This window comes from Acinonyx jubatus, chromosome D3 (genome assembly GCF_027475565.1).
Source record: "Acinonyx jubatus isolate Ajub_Pintada_27869175 chromosome D3, VMU_Ajub_asm_v1.0, whole genome shotgun sequence".
NCBI lineage: Eukaryota > Metazoa > Chordata > Mammalia > Carnivora > Felidae > Acinonyx > Acinonyx jubatus.
The window spans coordinates 25538825-25553646 of NC_069392.1; the positions used below are offsets into that span (position 1 = coordinate 25538825).

A 14822-nucleotide genomic window follows, 5' to 3' on the forward strand; every position below is an offset into this window, starting at 1 on the left:
CCCCCAAAGCTTGTTCAAGCCCATAAACGCGGAGGCTACGGTGTGTGTGTGCGAATGTCGGCTCAGTCCTTTGTTGGCTGTGTGACCTGAGAAAGCCACTTAACAGGCTCTCTGTCATTTGCAAATCCGGGACATGGTGACAATAATATCTTCTAAGGAGTCCTGGTAATCATAGTGTCTGTTGATGAAGTGCCAGCTACGTGCCAGACCCCACGCGACACGCTGTGCATACATTATCTCTAATGTAGGTAATTTCCCCTCTGTAATTATCTCTCCCCACCATGGCTCTAATTTATGCAATTATTATCTCTGCATAATAACGCGCATGCTCTCTATCGCTCAGGGGTGTGAAGCATGCAGTTCGGGTTCGGGCACATAGTAGGTCCTTCAGAGACGGTGACTCGTCAGAGCCGATCTCCCAACGCCCGCGGCATCCACAGACCCGCCCAGTGGGTGACAGGGAACAACGCCCCCTCTCGCCTGCGTCGCGCGGTTTGCGTCCTCGTGACTCAGCAAACGTTGCCCAGCACCTACTACGGGCCACCTACCCCGCTCAGTCAACAGTGCAAACGCCCTCCCCCTCACCGAGGCGATAAATAACAATTTCCAACGCTTAGGCGGCGTGAGGGGCCCTGAGGACAGAATTATTTTTACTATCAAACCCAAATTGGTTTACTAAAACTGTCAGCGGAAACCAAGCAAGATAAATTAAACCCAGCAGCTCTCGGGCCTCACGTAACCCTCGCGGGTGAGATGCTATTTTCACTCCCTCTGTGGGAGGAAGGAGGCGCCAGGCCCAGATGCCACACTGCCAGACGCGCGCCAGAGTCCGCGGGGAGAGCCCGAGGCTGCTGACCGGAGGACTCGGCCCCCCTGTGCACCGCGTTAATCCCGGTACCGGCTGAAACCCTTCCCCTGCTGCCCGGTCGCGGCGAGCGCAGACTCCCTAAAGCGGCCTTCAAGGCTCTGCCTGATTCCACTGTCGCCCCTCCTGCGTCACTGAGCTCCAGATTCACAGGGCTTCCTCCGGCTCCTTTCAAGTGCGGGTGCGGGGGAGGCCCCCAGACTCTGGAGACACGGCAAGCGGAGTGCATTCCACTCGGGTCCCCGCTGTGTGGCCACGGGCGCCCTTCCCCTGTCCGAACCTCAGCGTACCCATCTGTCAAATGGAGGCGATGATGGAACCCGGTGCACGTGCTTGCTGTGAAGGTGCCTGCGATGTGACAGCCCTGGATGCACGCAGCCTTCAGCCTATGTTGGATATTCGAGCCCCGAAAAGGAGAGAGGCGTGCTCTCCTGCTTCTGAACCTTAGCGCATGCTGTTCCTTTGGTCTCAGACACGGTTCCCCACCCCCATCTTTGCCCGTCTTGGCGAGGGTGTCCCTGAGTCGGTCCTACTGACGCTTTGGGTCCACTACTTCCTTGTGGCGGGGTCTGTCCCGTGCACTGCGGGGTGTCGGGCAGTATCCGTGACCCCTCCCCGCCGGACGCCAGCAGCACCCCTCCCCCCACGCGAACGGCACGGCCAGAACCGCCTCCAGACGTCGCTGTTTCCCGAGGGAGAGGCTGCTTTCTCTGGACAGCCTTTTCCTCCCACCGTGGACCAGGCTCACCCTCCCGACCCCGGGCCTCGGGGGCCCCTGGAGTTTTCTCCTGTCTGTGCCGTGTCAGCTCCCGGTGTGGGCTCCTCCGGGGCAGGGCTGCCCGGTTCTCGCTCTCTGCCGGGGCCGAGCCTCAATGCCCCGTTCACAGCGGGCCCTCTCGTCCATGAAACCGGATCCGATTGATTTTGATGGCACCTCGAGTCCTAAGGCTCTGGGACCATGCTGGCCGTTGTGCTCTGTGGGGGCACGGAGGCCGCCCTGTGGTCTCACCATCACCCTCACCTCCGCATCAGATTACGCGGAAGGACGGTATGGCCTCCCCACCCCCCACCCCCACCTGGCTGGGGCCTCAAACTCTACAGACGGAACTGGCCATCACTGGGTTGGGGTCTCACTCTAGATTGTGCTTCTAAGTCTCTGATGGCAAATCCTTTGACACTCTAACTCTATAACCTTCTCTTGGGGGTTTTACCCTTACTGTTTTTTACACGATAATTTTTCAAAGTTTATTTATTCCTTTTTTTTTTTTTGAGAGAGAGAGAGAGAGAGACAGTGACAGCACCCAGTGGGGGAGGGGCAGACAGAGGGAGAGGGAGAGAATCCCAAGCAGGCTCTGCCTTGTCAGCACAGAGCCGGACGCGGGGTTCCAACTCATGACACCGGAGATCGTGACCTGAGCTGAAACCAAGAGTCAGATGCTTATGTGATCATTTTTAGCCAAACTTTTATTTCTTAGCATTGCCGGTCACGTAATAAATATGGGTTTCTTGACAAAGGGAGGCCATATCTCTATGGTCTTTCCATATTGTTCTGAACTTTCCTCCCTTCTTGTACATAAGAGGCAGTTGGACATGAATTTGGGGCTAAAAGTCTGGCTCTGAAACTTCATGGCTGGATGACCATGAGAAGTTGTCTTTATTCCATTGACTCTTTTTTATTAAGCACCTACTATGGGGCCAGGCATTGATCTACATACTGGGGTTACAGCAGGGAATCAAACAGAAACAAAAATCCCTCTATTCCCACGGATGTGACATTCTAGATGGAGGGGATGAAAACACTTCAACAAATATGACAATGTGTGGTGTGTTGGTGGCTCTAAGTGCCACCCACGTAGAAAAGTGAAGCAAGGTAAGAGTGTCAAGAATGACAGAGATGATCAAGGTGTGGGGGACATCTCAGAGGAGGTGATTTGTGAACAGAGGCCTATAAGAAGCTAGGGCGTGAGCTATGCAGGCTATTCAGGGCAGAGCATCCTGGGGAGGGTATGGGGGAGAAGAGATAGTGCAAAGGCCCTGGGGTAAGTTCGCAGAACAAGGAAGCCAGTGTGGCCAAATGAAGAAATGAAGCAGGAGACGTGGCCAGGGCTAGATCACATGGGGTGTTTTGTAAGGACTTGGCTTTTATTCTAGATAAAATGTAAAGCTACTGTAGACTTTTGAGCAGAGCGAGGTGGGACCTGCCTTAGGTTTTAACAGGATCACTCAAGGTAGCGGGTTACAAATAGCCCCAAAGGGGACAAAAGCAGGAGCAGGGAGACCAGTGAGGATGCCTGTGGAATAATCCTGGCATGAGAACATGGACCATGGTGGTGGTGGGGGGTGTGTCACAGGTGCTTGAACTCTGGGCATATTCTGATTCTCGAGTAGAATCAGCAGGATGTACTGGGGACTCAGGTACAAGGTGTGACAGGGAGAGAAGAATCTGACTCCCAGTGCGCATGCCGGGGCGGCAGCTCCTACTGGCCCACGTGAGTCCGTCATTAAGCATCCGGGCATCTGGCGAGCCTGCTGGCATTGTCTTGGTAGCTTGGAACGGCCACGGTGGGAGTAGTTACACGGAGGAAATTGGCAAATGTGTAAGCAGCTTGAAATTGGCCAGGGTGGGAGTAGTTACACCCAGGAAACTGGCAAATGCCATAAATCAGGGTGTTTCTCCCCACCCCACTGCCAACAAAGCCAGACGTTGGACACGCACCCGTTCTACTCGTCTAGAAAAATTCCCAGTCCTTTTGACCTTAGCAGCTTATGGTAGAATGGATGATTCCTTCCCAAGATGGGAAGATGGGGTGAAACAGGTTTGGGGAAGGGGAATCAGATCAGGAGTTTAACTTTGGGGTTAAACTCCTTCATTCAGGAGGCCTTTTAGACACCCAACTTGAACAGGTCAGAAAGCAAGGAATAGGAAACAGAATAGTTGTCCCCATAGGATTACTCTGGGGAGGACACGAATTTACGTCTGTAAAGAAACTCACAAACAGGAAGGCTCCCTGATGAGAATCACTGCAATGAGAAAGAACTATGGAGACCAAGGCTTACAAACTGGTCGGCCCCTCAAATCTGGATCTGGCCAGCAGATACTGTTTTATTTTTTTGGGGGGGGGTGGGAGTGGGGAAGGGCCATTATTCTACAAAATAGAATTTAAATGATTTTAGGTGGGGATGTACTATATCCCCTTCATCACAGACCCTTCCTCTCGTTATCGTCCCACACTGACCCTACCCCCCAGTAACAGAAATCACGCGCCTGTCCTGCAGGAGTCTGAATCGTTATTCTCTTGACTCGAGGCAACCCATCGGTTTGCAGAGAAGGAATGTGAGGCCCAGAGAGGCTTGGTGATGGGTCCAGGGTTGCTCGGGATGCCCTGTCAGGGCACGGAGGAGGAAGACGGGGCTCCTCTCTCCCGGCTAACAGTGATATCTGGGGCCACCAGGCTGGCCGGAAGACAGAAAGTCTGCCCCCGGCGAGGGGTCCCTTCCTGATGCTAATGCCAGCGGTGGCCTGGCTTTGAGGAACCATTTCTGCTTTAACTGCTCAGGTCCCTGGATCGGCTGCCCCACTGCGCGCTTTGCAGTGGAAACAAAACCCCATCTAGTGTCAAGCTGAAGGTTAATTGAATGTTTGATGCCTAGAGGGAGTGAAAGGAAGGGCTCCCGGTTTCCCGTTTCCTCATTCAGGCCTGTGGCACCGAGGGGAGATGCGGGCCACTCGTGGTGACGCAAAACCGCCCGTCTTGGGGACACACTGTGAGGAGAAGGCCGCTGAGCCCAGCAGAAGCGGGAAGCACAGACAATTCCTGGGGGCACGGGGCTGGGGGGACCTTCTGCAAGAGAAGCCAGGCTGTCAGGAGTTGGATTCTCTTTCTCTTGGCTGAAGATCGGGGTGCTTTGCCAGTAACTTCTGGCGGTGGGGTGCTCCCAAGCCAGGACTACACCTTCGTATTTACCATGAGGGCAGTAGGGAGCCACAGAAGGCTTCCCGCAGGAGACAGCTTGAGAATGGCGTTCTCTGCGTGAAGCGTCAGCCAAGAAGACTCCAGGCTTCCCTTGAACTCTTTCCATAACCCCTACCTATTTCATTTTATTTCATGTTTAATGTTTACTTAAAAAAATTTTTTTTAGCAGTTATTTTTGAGAGACAGAAAGAGGCAGAGCATGAGCAGGGGAGGGGGGAGAGAGAGAGAGATACAGAATGCAAAGCAGGCTCCAGGCTCTGAGCTATTTGTTAGCACAGAGCCTGACACGGGGCTCGAACTCACGGACTGCGAGACCATGACCTGAGCCGAAGTCGGACGCTCAACCAACTGAGCCACCCAGGTGCCCCACTGTTTATTATTTTCTTTAATTTTAAGACACAGAGACCTCAAATGGGGGAAGGGCAGAGAAAGACGGAGAGAAAGAATCCCAAGCAGGCTCCCAGCGCAGAGCTCGACGTGGGGCTCGAACTCACAAACCGTGAGATCCTGACCTGAGCCGAAATCAAGAGACAGACGCTCAACCGACTGAGCCACCCGGGCGCCCCTCCACAACCAACCCCTTCCCAATATCCACGGCTCGCACACGGCAGGCGCGCATGTATGTCCCCACCCCCGCCCAGAGTTAATAGAGACAATCCAACCTGCTCTTCTCCAATAGAAACTTGACTGCCCAAGGGGCAACGGTCAGAGCCTTTCTGGAGCCTACAACGGGGCCTGGCTCACAGCAGACCCTCGAGAACGAGGTCTTGCGTGAATGAGCACTTACACCAGACTCTGGAAGTCAGGGAGGTGGGGACAGGAGTGAGAGACGGCAAGGATGGGCGAGAGGTGTTCACAAGCTGCCTCCGGCAGCCGTGGGACACCGATGTTCCAAGGCCCTCGTAACAGACGAGAAGCGCCAAAGCCGGGGAGAAGCCCGAGGTCAAACCGTGGGGGAGCGAAGGGGATGGGATTCTGACCCAGGCTGGCCTGGCCCGAAGTCCGCAAGGGGCACCTGTGCGAGGTCTGTGCCTCTTTGATTCAACTGGGATAGAAGGTTCTGGGGCAGCCTCTGAGGGACAGCTTCAAAAGACGGTCACTCATAATTTTGCAAACGACTTCCCCCTTGCCAGCCTCCTCTGCACGGCACGGCAGGCCCTGAGTCATGCTTCCCAGCCGACTGGGTTCTGGCTTCAGGCTTGAGGGGAGCGCTGACCCCCTGAGGCCCAGGCTGCCTCCAGAAAGGCTCTTCAGAGCTTGGCACTCCCCGCCCTGCTCTCCACTGTCCAAGCCACGGTGTCTGGGCCTGCCGGGCAGCCCCTTCTTCTGCTTCTCCAAACACCACCATCTGTCTCTGTCTGCTTCTCCCCAGCCCTGGGGAGTTCAGGAGGGGGCAAGCCCTAGATGGAGCCTCTACTAGGCGCCCCCACGGAGTACAGCCAACAGCCGCACAGCCAGGTAACTCTCCATTCATTACAGTGTTTCTTCACTCAGCAGTGATCTCCTGCGCGCCTCACTATGTGTCAGGCTCGGTGCTAGACCCCGGAGCAGAGCTAAATGAGAGCAAGCCCTCACTACGAGGACCTTCCGTTCTAGTTGAGAGAGACAGGTGAAGAAAATGAACTGCTACCGTAGGCAGAGTACCTGTTAAACCTCCCCCCTCCTCCTGACTACGCAGGCAGTTCACAGGCTTTTTCTCGCCACAGGGCCTTTGCATGTTCTGTCCCTTTCAGATACATGTATTCCGGCTCATCCGTTAGTTCTGAGCTTTAGGATCAGATCAGATCCTCAGGGAAGGCTTTTCTGACCTTCCCCTTTATATCAAATCCCCACCTAGAACATCGCTCACCAAAGTTACGGGATGTGATTATTGGTGCATTGCCCCATTTCATGCCTGCTTCCTTAGTAGACCCAGTGTCTGGAGGCTAGGGACTCTGTGTGTTTATGATGTTGTTTCTCCTGCCACTGGGACCCCAGTTCTTCGCACGGCCCCTGACACATAGTAGCTGCTTCACCAGCGATGGCTGAAAGAACAAAGCAGGGGCAGTTGGTCCCCCACCATAAACACTCACAACTGGATATCTAAGAAGATCCGTTTCTCTTCCCCCACGTGAATCTTCCAGATACAATCTTCACCTTCCACGTACGGCTCTGGCCAGTTCGGGGACAGCACCACCCCGGCCACGGCAGAGAGCTCCCCGCCACACGTAGCTGTAGGGGACAGAGACGGACAGACAAGAGACAGACACGCTTGGTTCACAAGGAAGCCAAGATCGTAGCGGTTAAGCGCATGGGCTCTGGAGCCCGACAGTCACGGCTCGCTGTGCACCGTGAACAGGTGCCCGAGCCTCAGACGGTCTGTACGCGTGTGCGGGATGATTAAGTTGGGGCCGGCTGCCTGCCTCCTTCCGCTGAGGGTTGGTAGGGTAGGGGCTACGGGCCCTATAGCTCTCTCAGGATCAAGGACAGAGCTCCCCGTTCTGGAGAATCCCCAACAGCCCTATTCTTGTGCAGAGTGAGTAGCGGCTAACGGATGCCTCATTCCATTCAGGTGGACCTGGGTTCGAATCTCTGCCCCCAACAGACTCCGTGACCAGGCATGCGCCGTTTTGGAGTCTCAGGTCCCTTCCTCCGCACAGCTGCAGTAAGGCCAGCCCTGACTCCGTCGGCTTATCCTGAAGCTTAACTGATTGAGCTCATGGGGGCGAATGCAGCACAGCCCCTGGCGCAAGGTGAGAGCTCAGTAATTCTTAGTGTTACTGCCGAAGAGCCTGGTTCTGAGCTGGAAGGAGAGATGTGGCCGTGTCTGGCGCCTGGCTCTTTAAATTCCACTCTGTTTACCGCTTTGGAAAGTTCTCAACGTGGCAGAGGCCAAAGCACCAATAAATTCCGCTCTGTTAAACCAGCACATTTAATACAGGGATCAATCCCTCACCACGACGAAGCTGTGACTTCACGCCAACCGCCATCCAGGCGGCGGCTGCCAGGAGCAAGGGCTCTCTTCCTTCCACCACATGCTGCACATGCATCCAGGCTTGAGGTGGCTCTGCGGCCTGGCATGTGGGGAAAGAGGCAGGGCAGAGCCCCGGGAGCTCGTGGAGAGGAGGGTTCGACCCAGCCAACACCGTCCAGAGGGGCTCAGAGCACAGGTCTCTGAGAAAAAAGGAGACCCAAGAGCCATTTCCACCTCGACCAGTTACCCTCAGTCTGTTCTTAGGAACGGTCTGGTTCCTCGTGGCTTTGGGTTCCTCAGCTGTAAATGGGGTCAATATTATGTGCCTCACAGGATTGTAGTGAGGATTAAATGAGAAAATGCAGCCCTTGGCAACTATTATCAATAGCATCATTATTATTAATTGAACTCAGGGCTGCCGTGTGTGGTTGGGTGGGTTGTGCACTGCACAAAAGTACATAGCAAGGGGGTACAGAGGAGCTGAAATCCACGCAGAGATCTTTTCACTGAGCTATGCACTATGGGGTCTGTGCTTGTAGGAAGGGGCACCTTTAAAAATTTATCAAGCTTGGAATTTTCTCAGGGACCAGCAGCAAATTTGACCCAAAGGATGGTGAGCCCCGGAAAGGGTTCTAATGCTAAATTGGTATGTAATTGGTGACCTACTTCTAAACCGGGGCCTTGACCTTTTCATCTGAGGGGGTCCAGGTCCCTGAGGCACCCTGGGAGGAGGACGGTGGGGCCACTCACCTCTGCATAGGGGCTCTGTGTCGTTCCAGTACGGGTCCCGCACATTGATGCACTCGATAATGGCCGGACCCTGCTCCAGTGAGTGGCCGGGATCGCAGGTGAACTCCACTATGGTGCCGACGTTATAGGTCGGGTCGGATGTGGTGAAATTCCCATTCTGAATGTAGGGCTCATAACAGTGGCCTTTCTCAAAGGCTGGGGGGGGGGATACAAAAGAGGGGCAGCAGCTCAGATGAGGCAGGGGCTCCCCGGAGAGCTGGATCTCAGAAGATGGGTCCCCTCCTGCTGTTTAGACAAGCTCCAAGGAAAATGGGCACCGGACCCCACTTTCCGATTCCAGCTGACCTGCTGACCTGCCTTGGAGCGTTCACTTCTCTTTTGGCGACCTCATTATTTTCATCTCTAAAATGGGAATACAAACTTCTGCCCTCTTAACCCTGCAGGCTCTGCCTTTGAAAGTCAAAAGGCCAGTCTGGCCTCTGGGTCGCCCTCGGCCTTAGCAGGTCAGATTTCTAGCTCCCAGGACCCAGCCCAGCTCTGCCACACTTCCTCCACTCACACACCATCACCCGGGATGGGGGAGGCCCCCCCGGGGACTCTCACCCTCGAACCGGATGTTGAAGGCTGAGGCTGCCCGTGCCTGGTCGGACGTGAACTCAATGCGGATGCTGTTGCCCTCACTCAGCAGACCCTCAAAGGGGACGCTCTCGGTTTGGAGGGAGTCATAGAGAAGAGCTGACTTGTTGATCAAGCCACTGTAGACCATCATCCTGACAGCAGGGGGAAGGACAGGAAGATCACTGACCCACAGCAGCAGCGGGAGGCGTGTGCCTCGCTCCCAGACCCAGATCCCGACTCTGCCCCCGACTTGCCCGGTCGAGCTGCTCTGCCTTAGGGAACCTGCTTCCTTTTCTGTAGGATGCTTACTCTAGACTCACGGGTGGATCCTGAGGTTATAGGAAAAGTGCTGTGTGTGATGTTATGAACCAGGCTAATTAACTGATATTAATTATTATGACTAATTGAGGAGTAGAGATTGATGCACTGAAAGAGTGGTAGTCAGACAACCAGAGTCTCAACTCTGTAACTTCTGAGCCGTGTGACTTTGGACAGGGACACTTCCCAGCTCCGAGCCTCTGTTTCTTCATCTGTAAAACGGGTGCCTCCTTCACACTCTGAGCCTACCTCAGAGTGTGGACATTAAAGGCCTTGTGCATAACATGCCGAGCACAAAGCAGGCACACGGGTCAAATTTATAAGCATTTGATTATAAATCAACTGATTTATAATTCCTGATTCTCACTTCCCAACTCCCCAGCGATTGGGTTGACATAAGTCTCAGCGCATCTTGGGCCTCAGTTTCCACAGTTGGGAAGGGAGGAATCGTAACGTCTCTCCCACCTATCTTACAGGTGGGCATTGAGAATATGACAGGATTGAGTGCCCTGAAAAATAAAACGTGTTAGGCAAAATGCTGGCATTCATTTTTGCTGTTATTAAAGTCATTTGACACTCGGCTCCTTGCTAGTCCTGGTATTTTTAAAGAAATTATGCAAAAATAAGGAGGGAAATAGTATACAAATTAGATCAATTTCTTTTATGGAGTCATAAAGAGGCATTTTAAATCTTTTGAGATGTTTTTTTTTTTTTACTGTGACTCATAAAAAAGGTTTACTTTATGTCGCCCAGATGAATTTCTAATGTTACCAAAATGCATGAATGTCGAAGCGACAATTTGCTCACTTTGCCACATGTCCACTGTGTTTGGGATGAGGAGGGGGCTGGCTTCCTGCCCCAGATCTCTGAGAATCTGTCAGCTCAACCAGCTCAAAGGGTGGCTGGCAACGCTGGGGAGTTAGAGTGTCCAGAAGCATCCCTCATGCAGTGATAGCTGGGGGGGGGGGGGGGGGGTGGTGGTGGGTCAGTACCTCAGCTCCCTCGCCTTTCCGAAAGGACCAGGCTCCATACGGTTTTGCAGAGGCCCCCAGCAGATAGAACCCCCATGGCCCCTGCAGAGGCACCTGCTCATTAACACGCACCGTGTTGACTCCTTTCCTGTCCTGCCCGCTGCCCTATGCCTCTGCCAGTGCTTTCCAAGATTAGCTCCCAAATGAGCTACTTTCCCTAACATCCTTGTCTCCATGTCTGTTTCCAAGGGAACACGACCTAAGACAGCAAGTCTAAGCAGCTCTGGTCCTCGTTTTCTGGAACATTCAAGAATACTCTAGGGGCGCCTGGGTGGCTCAGTCGGTAAAGCGTCTGACTTCGGCTCAGGTCATGATCTCACGGTTTGTGGGTTTGAGCCCCGCGTCGGGCTCTGTGCCGATGTCTCAGAGCCTGAAGCCTGCTTTGAATTCTGTGTCTCCCCCTCTCTCTGCCCCTCCCATGCTCATGCTCTCTCTCAATAATAAATAAAAACGTTAAAAGAGTTAAAGTAAAAAAGAATATTCTAACATAAAACCATAGAATATTAAAGTTCTAAGATTCCGGATCCTATGCATATCACTTAGAGTCTACAGACCTGCTCTTGCTTAGATACTGCCCTGAAACTTCTCCCAAATTTCTTCACGTGTACAAGCACAGTTTTTCCACGTCAATTTCCTATCCAATCGGAAACCAGGTTTTGCTACTTCTCTCCTGTTCTCCATAGAGCCTAGTATGTGACTGGGCACAGAGCAAGTGCTCAGTGAATACTCCCTCTTTGTTAACTGCAAAAAGGGACATGCAGGAGACAGACTGGGTCAGTGCAGCATGGGGGATCTGGATTCCGTTCCTGCTTCTTCCCCTTCCCTGCTGTATGACCTGGGGCGAGTCCCTTTCCCTCTCTGTGCCCGAGTTTCCCGACCTGTGAAAGGAGATTGAAGCCGATGGTGTCTAACATCGTTGCCAACCTCCCCAGGCTTTCCTTTCTCAACCTCCAGAAGCCATTGCAAGACTCCAGATCCTTAGTCACATTCTGACACTCTGGGAAGGAGTGAGGCTGGGAACCCTCAGAAGCTCACCTGTCCTTCTCATGCAACGACAGTCTTTCAAAATGCAGATGCAGCTTCTGGCCCTCTGGAGCTTTGATTGTCCACACGCAGAGCTGGCTCCCGTTGGCGTTTCCAGGGTAACTTGGGGAGAGGACGCGGCCAATGGTGGCGTTGTGCACAGCCCCTCCGCAAGGGGCTGGGGGCAGAGAATGGGGTGGGTGGTCATGAGAGGAAAGCAGAGAGAGAGAGAGAGAGAGAGAGAGAGAGAGAGAGAGATCTCCCCACCCCTAGCCCTTAGCAGGAGGAAATGGGATGGGAAGAGGGACACACTGTAAAAGTCCTCTCCCCTTGGACAAGGTTCATCCAGTTCGATAGGAGACCTCATTTCACGACTGGAAACACCCCCTTGGTGTTCCATGACAGGGATCAACTGTGATTTAAGGGTTCCTCCACGGCACTGGCTGTGCCCTGATTCTTTCTGAGAAGACGGTAACAAGGACACAAACAGGCCATTCACAAAGGAAGAAATATACTTTTAGTATTTAGTAGGCACTAAAAATGCAGCCTCCCCCACAATAAAAGAAAGGCAATTCTAGATTATATTCTGTTTCCATCTGCCTGATTGGGCAAGATAAAAAGCGGCCATCGCTCACCGATGGGACAGGTGGTGGGAAATGGGCCCTCTCCCTCATCACTGGTTAGGATGCAAATGACTCCGGCCTTTCAGGAGAGCAATTTGGAGAAAAATTCAGAAAGTATGTTCCCAAACTGACCAACTCATTAAAGCTCTGGGAGTTTGTGCTAAAAAGGAGATTGAGAGATTTCCCCCAAGATTTATGAATAAAGGTGTTCACTGCTGAAGTGTTTCTAAGAGCGAAAAACGAGAAACAACACGCATGTCCACTCACAGCCATTTGGGGAAATAAATGCGTCCCATTCACACGTTATTAAAAATCATACCCTTAAAGAATGCTTGAGAATATGGAAAAATGCACTCGAAGTTTTCAGTGGGGAAAAAAACAAGTTACAAAATGGTCTTCCATACCTGTTTCAATGAGCTATTTGCAAAAATCTATTGAGACCATAAATATAAAAGTGATTTGCTTCTATCTTGACACTTGGATTTCTTGACTTTTTTTAAAACCACAACATATATTACTTTTATCATAAAAATCTAATAAAGAAATATTTAAAAAGTGATTTGTGCACCAGAGGGAGATGCATGAATGCAAGGAAATAGTCTGAGTCTTATTTTTAGGAGATACTTGGGTCTCATTAAGGGTTTGTTGAGTGACTGCATGACTAATAAGGGCTTCCAGCGGGAGAAAAAGGTAGATCACTTTCTCCTATGCTCTGGATTCTGCCGATTTACAGCGAAGACATTGCCAAGAAGCGCCCCCTCCTTGTTTCAGCACCACGGACAGAGGTGCGTGCGTGTGTGTGTGTGTGTGTGTGTGTGTGTGTGTGTGTCTGTCTGTCTTTCGCCTGTCCTTCTGTCCTAAAGCGGAGGTTGAAACCCTGCCTGTGCCACTTACCTGCTGTGGATCTAGAGAGTTCTGAACCTTGAGTTCACTATAAAATGGTGGTAAGAATTCCAGCCTGCTTCCAGGACTGGGGTGAGAAATCGGTGAACCGATGCATAATACGGGTCTTGGCGCCATGCCTGGCACAGAGTAGGTACTCAAAATGTAGCCAGTTCTACTGTCCTATGGCTCAGGGGCTGGCGAGATGGAGAACACTGTCCCTGGTGGGGGCACTGGCCATCTGTCCTCCCCAAGCTGCCGCTCATCTGCTGCCTCTCTGCTCCCGTTCCTTGCCTTATTAAGCCAACTGATGGCTTTGTTTGCCTTCAATTTCCCAGCCGTGGCTCCCCATCCATCTTTCTTAGCACAAAATGAGGCTTAATTCCTCTCTGATTTCACACATAGATAAAAATTAACGCGAGAGACGCACTGAGGGCAATGGCCCTATGGTTTGGATTTTTTTCCCCTCTGTTAAAAAGAAGAGAAGAGAAGAGAAATTCTGAAGGGCCTTGGGGGAACAATATTGCAACAATCAAAGCTCAGAATTTGTCATCCGGTCTCATTTGCTTTTTGGATTCCATGGACTCTGAATGCCTGGAGAGAAGGAATAATTTATTATTATTCCCAGGATTCTCTTTGTACATGGTTCGTGCTCTGGGTGCTCAGTTCTTACGGGCAACCTATACTGTCCTGACCACCGTCGTAACTTTTGAGAATCTGACAGAGTTTTGCTCTCTTGACAGTTGAGGATGGTCAAGACTATGACCACGGGTGCAGGGACAGTGTGGCATAGCCCAGTGCTTGTCAGTCTATCATGTGCACATGAATCACACAAGGGCATGTTAAAATGTAGATTATGATCCAGTAGTCTCATAGGGGGCCCAGGATTATGCATCTGCAATATTCTTGCTGGTCTGTGTAGACCACACTTTGAGAGACACAGCTCAGGAGAGAAGGGCTCTGGACTCATTTCAATTTCTGTCTGGTGGCTTTGGGTGAGTGACTTCACCTCCGTGAGCCTCTGTTTCCTCATCTGTAAAATGAAGGTAATGGCTCTCATCATGCAAGATTGCTGTGAACATTTACAGCATCCCTGGCAGTTTCTCAGTATCTATCGACTGGGTTCAAAATGTGGCTGCAGGCACACCAAAAGCACAGGGACAAAAGAAAAATTGATCATTTTTTTGACACTTTGTCAAAATGAAAAGGTTTTCTGCATCAAAGGACACTATCAAGACGTGACAGACAACCCACAGAGCAGGAGAAGATATCTGAACATCATATACCCGATAAGGATCTAATATCCAGAATATACAAAGTACTGTTACGACTCAACAATAAAAAGACAAGTAACAACATTTTAAAAAACAACGGGCAAAGGACCTGAATAGATACTTCGCTTAGACGATCTACAAAGGGGGGTGCCTGGGTGGCTCTGTCGTTTGAGCTCTGACTCTTGATTTCTGACTCTTGGGCTCAGGTCATGATCCCAGGGTGGTGGGATTGAGCCCTGCTCATTCTCTCTCTCTTTTTCTCTCAAAAAAAAAAAAAAAATATATATATATATATATATATATATATATATATAAACATTGAAAAAAGAGAAGATCTACAAAAGGCCAAGAAGCACATTGGAAAAGCTGCTCAATATGATTAGCCATCAGGGAAGTGCAGATCAAAACCACCACGAGAGAGAGAGCTTCACATGCACCAGGATGGCTAAAGGCATAAAAAGAAAATGTGTACAATAATAAGAGCTGGTGAGGACGTGCAGAAATTGGTACT

General features: G+C 51.6%; 1 protein-coding gene across 3 annotated transcripts in view; it reads right to left on the minus strand.

Annotated features, from left to right (window-relative positions):
- Positions 1-14822, minus strand: part of SEZ6L (seizure related 6 homolog like) — a 180073-nt gene that overhangs the window by 45469 nt on the left and 119782 nt on the right. For all 3 annotated transcript variants that reach the window (XM_027050911.2, XM_027050912.2, XM_027050913.2), the window contains exons 6-9: positions 11545-11710; positions 9146-9312; positions 8543-8737; positions 6912-7050 (exon numbers count right to left, since the gene is read on the minus strand). In XM_027050911.2, the coding sequence (XP_026906712.2) occupies positions 6912-7050; positions 8543-8737; positions 9146-9312; positions 11545-11710 (667 nt within the window). The remainder of the gene's footprint in view (positions 1-6911; positions 7051-8542; positions 8738-9145; positions 9313-11544; positions 11711-14822) is intronic.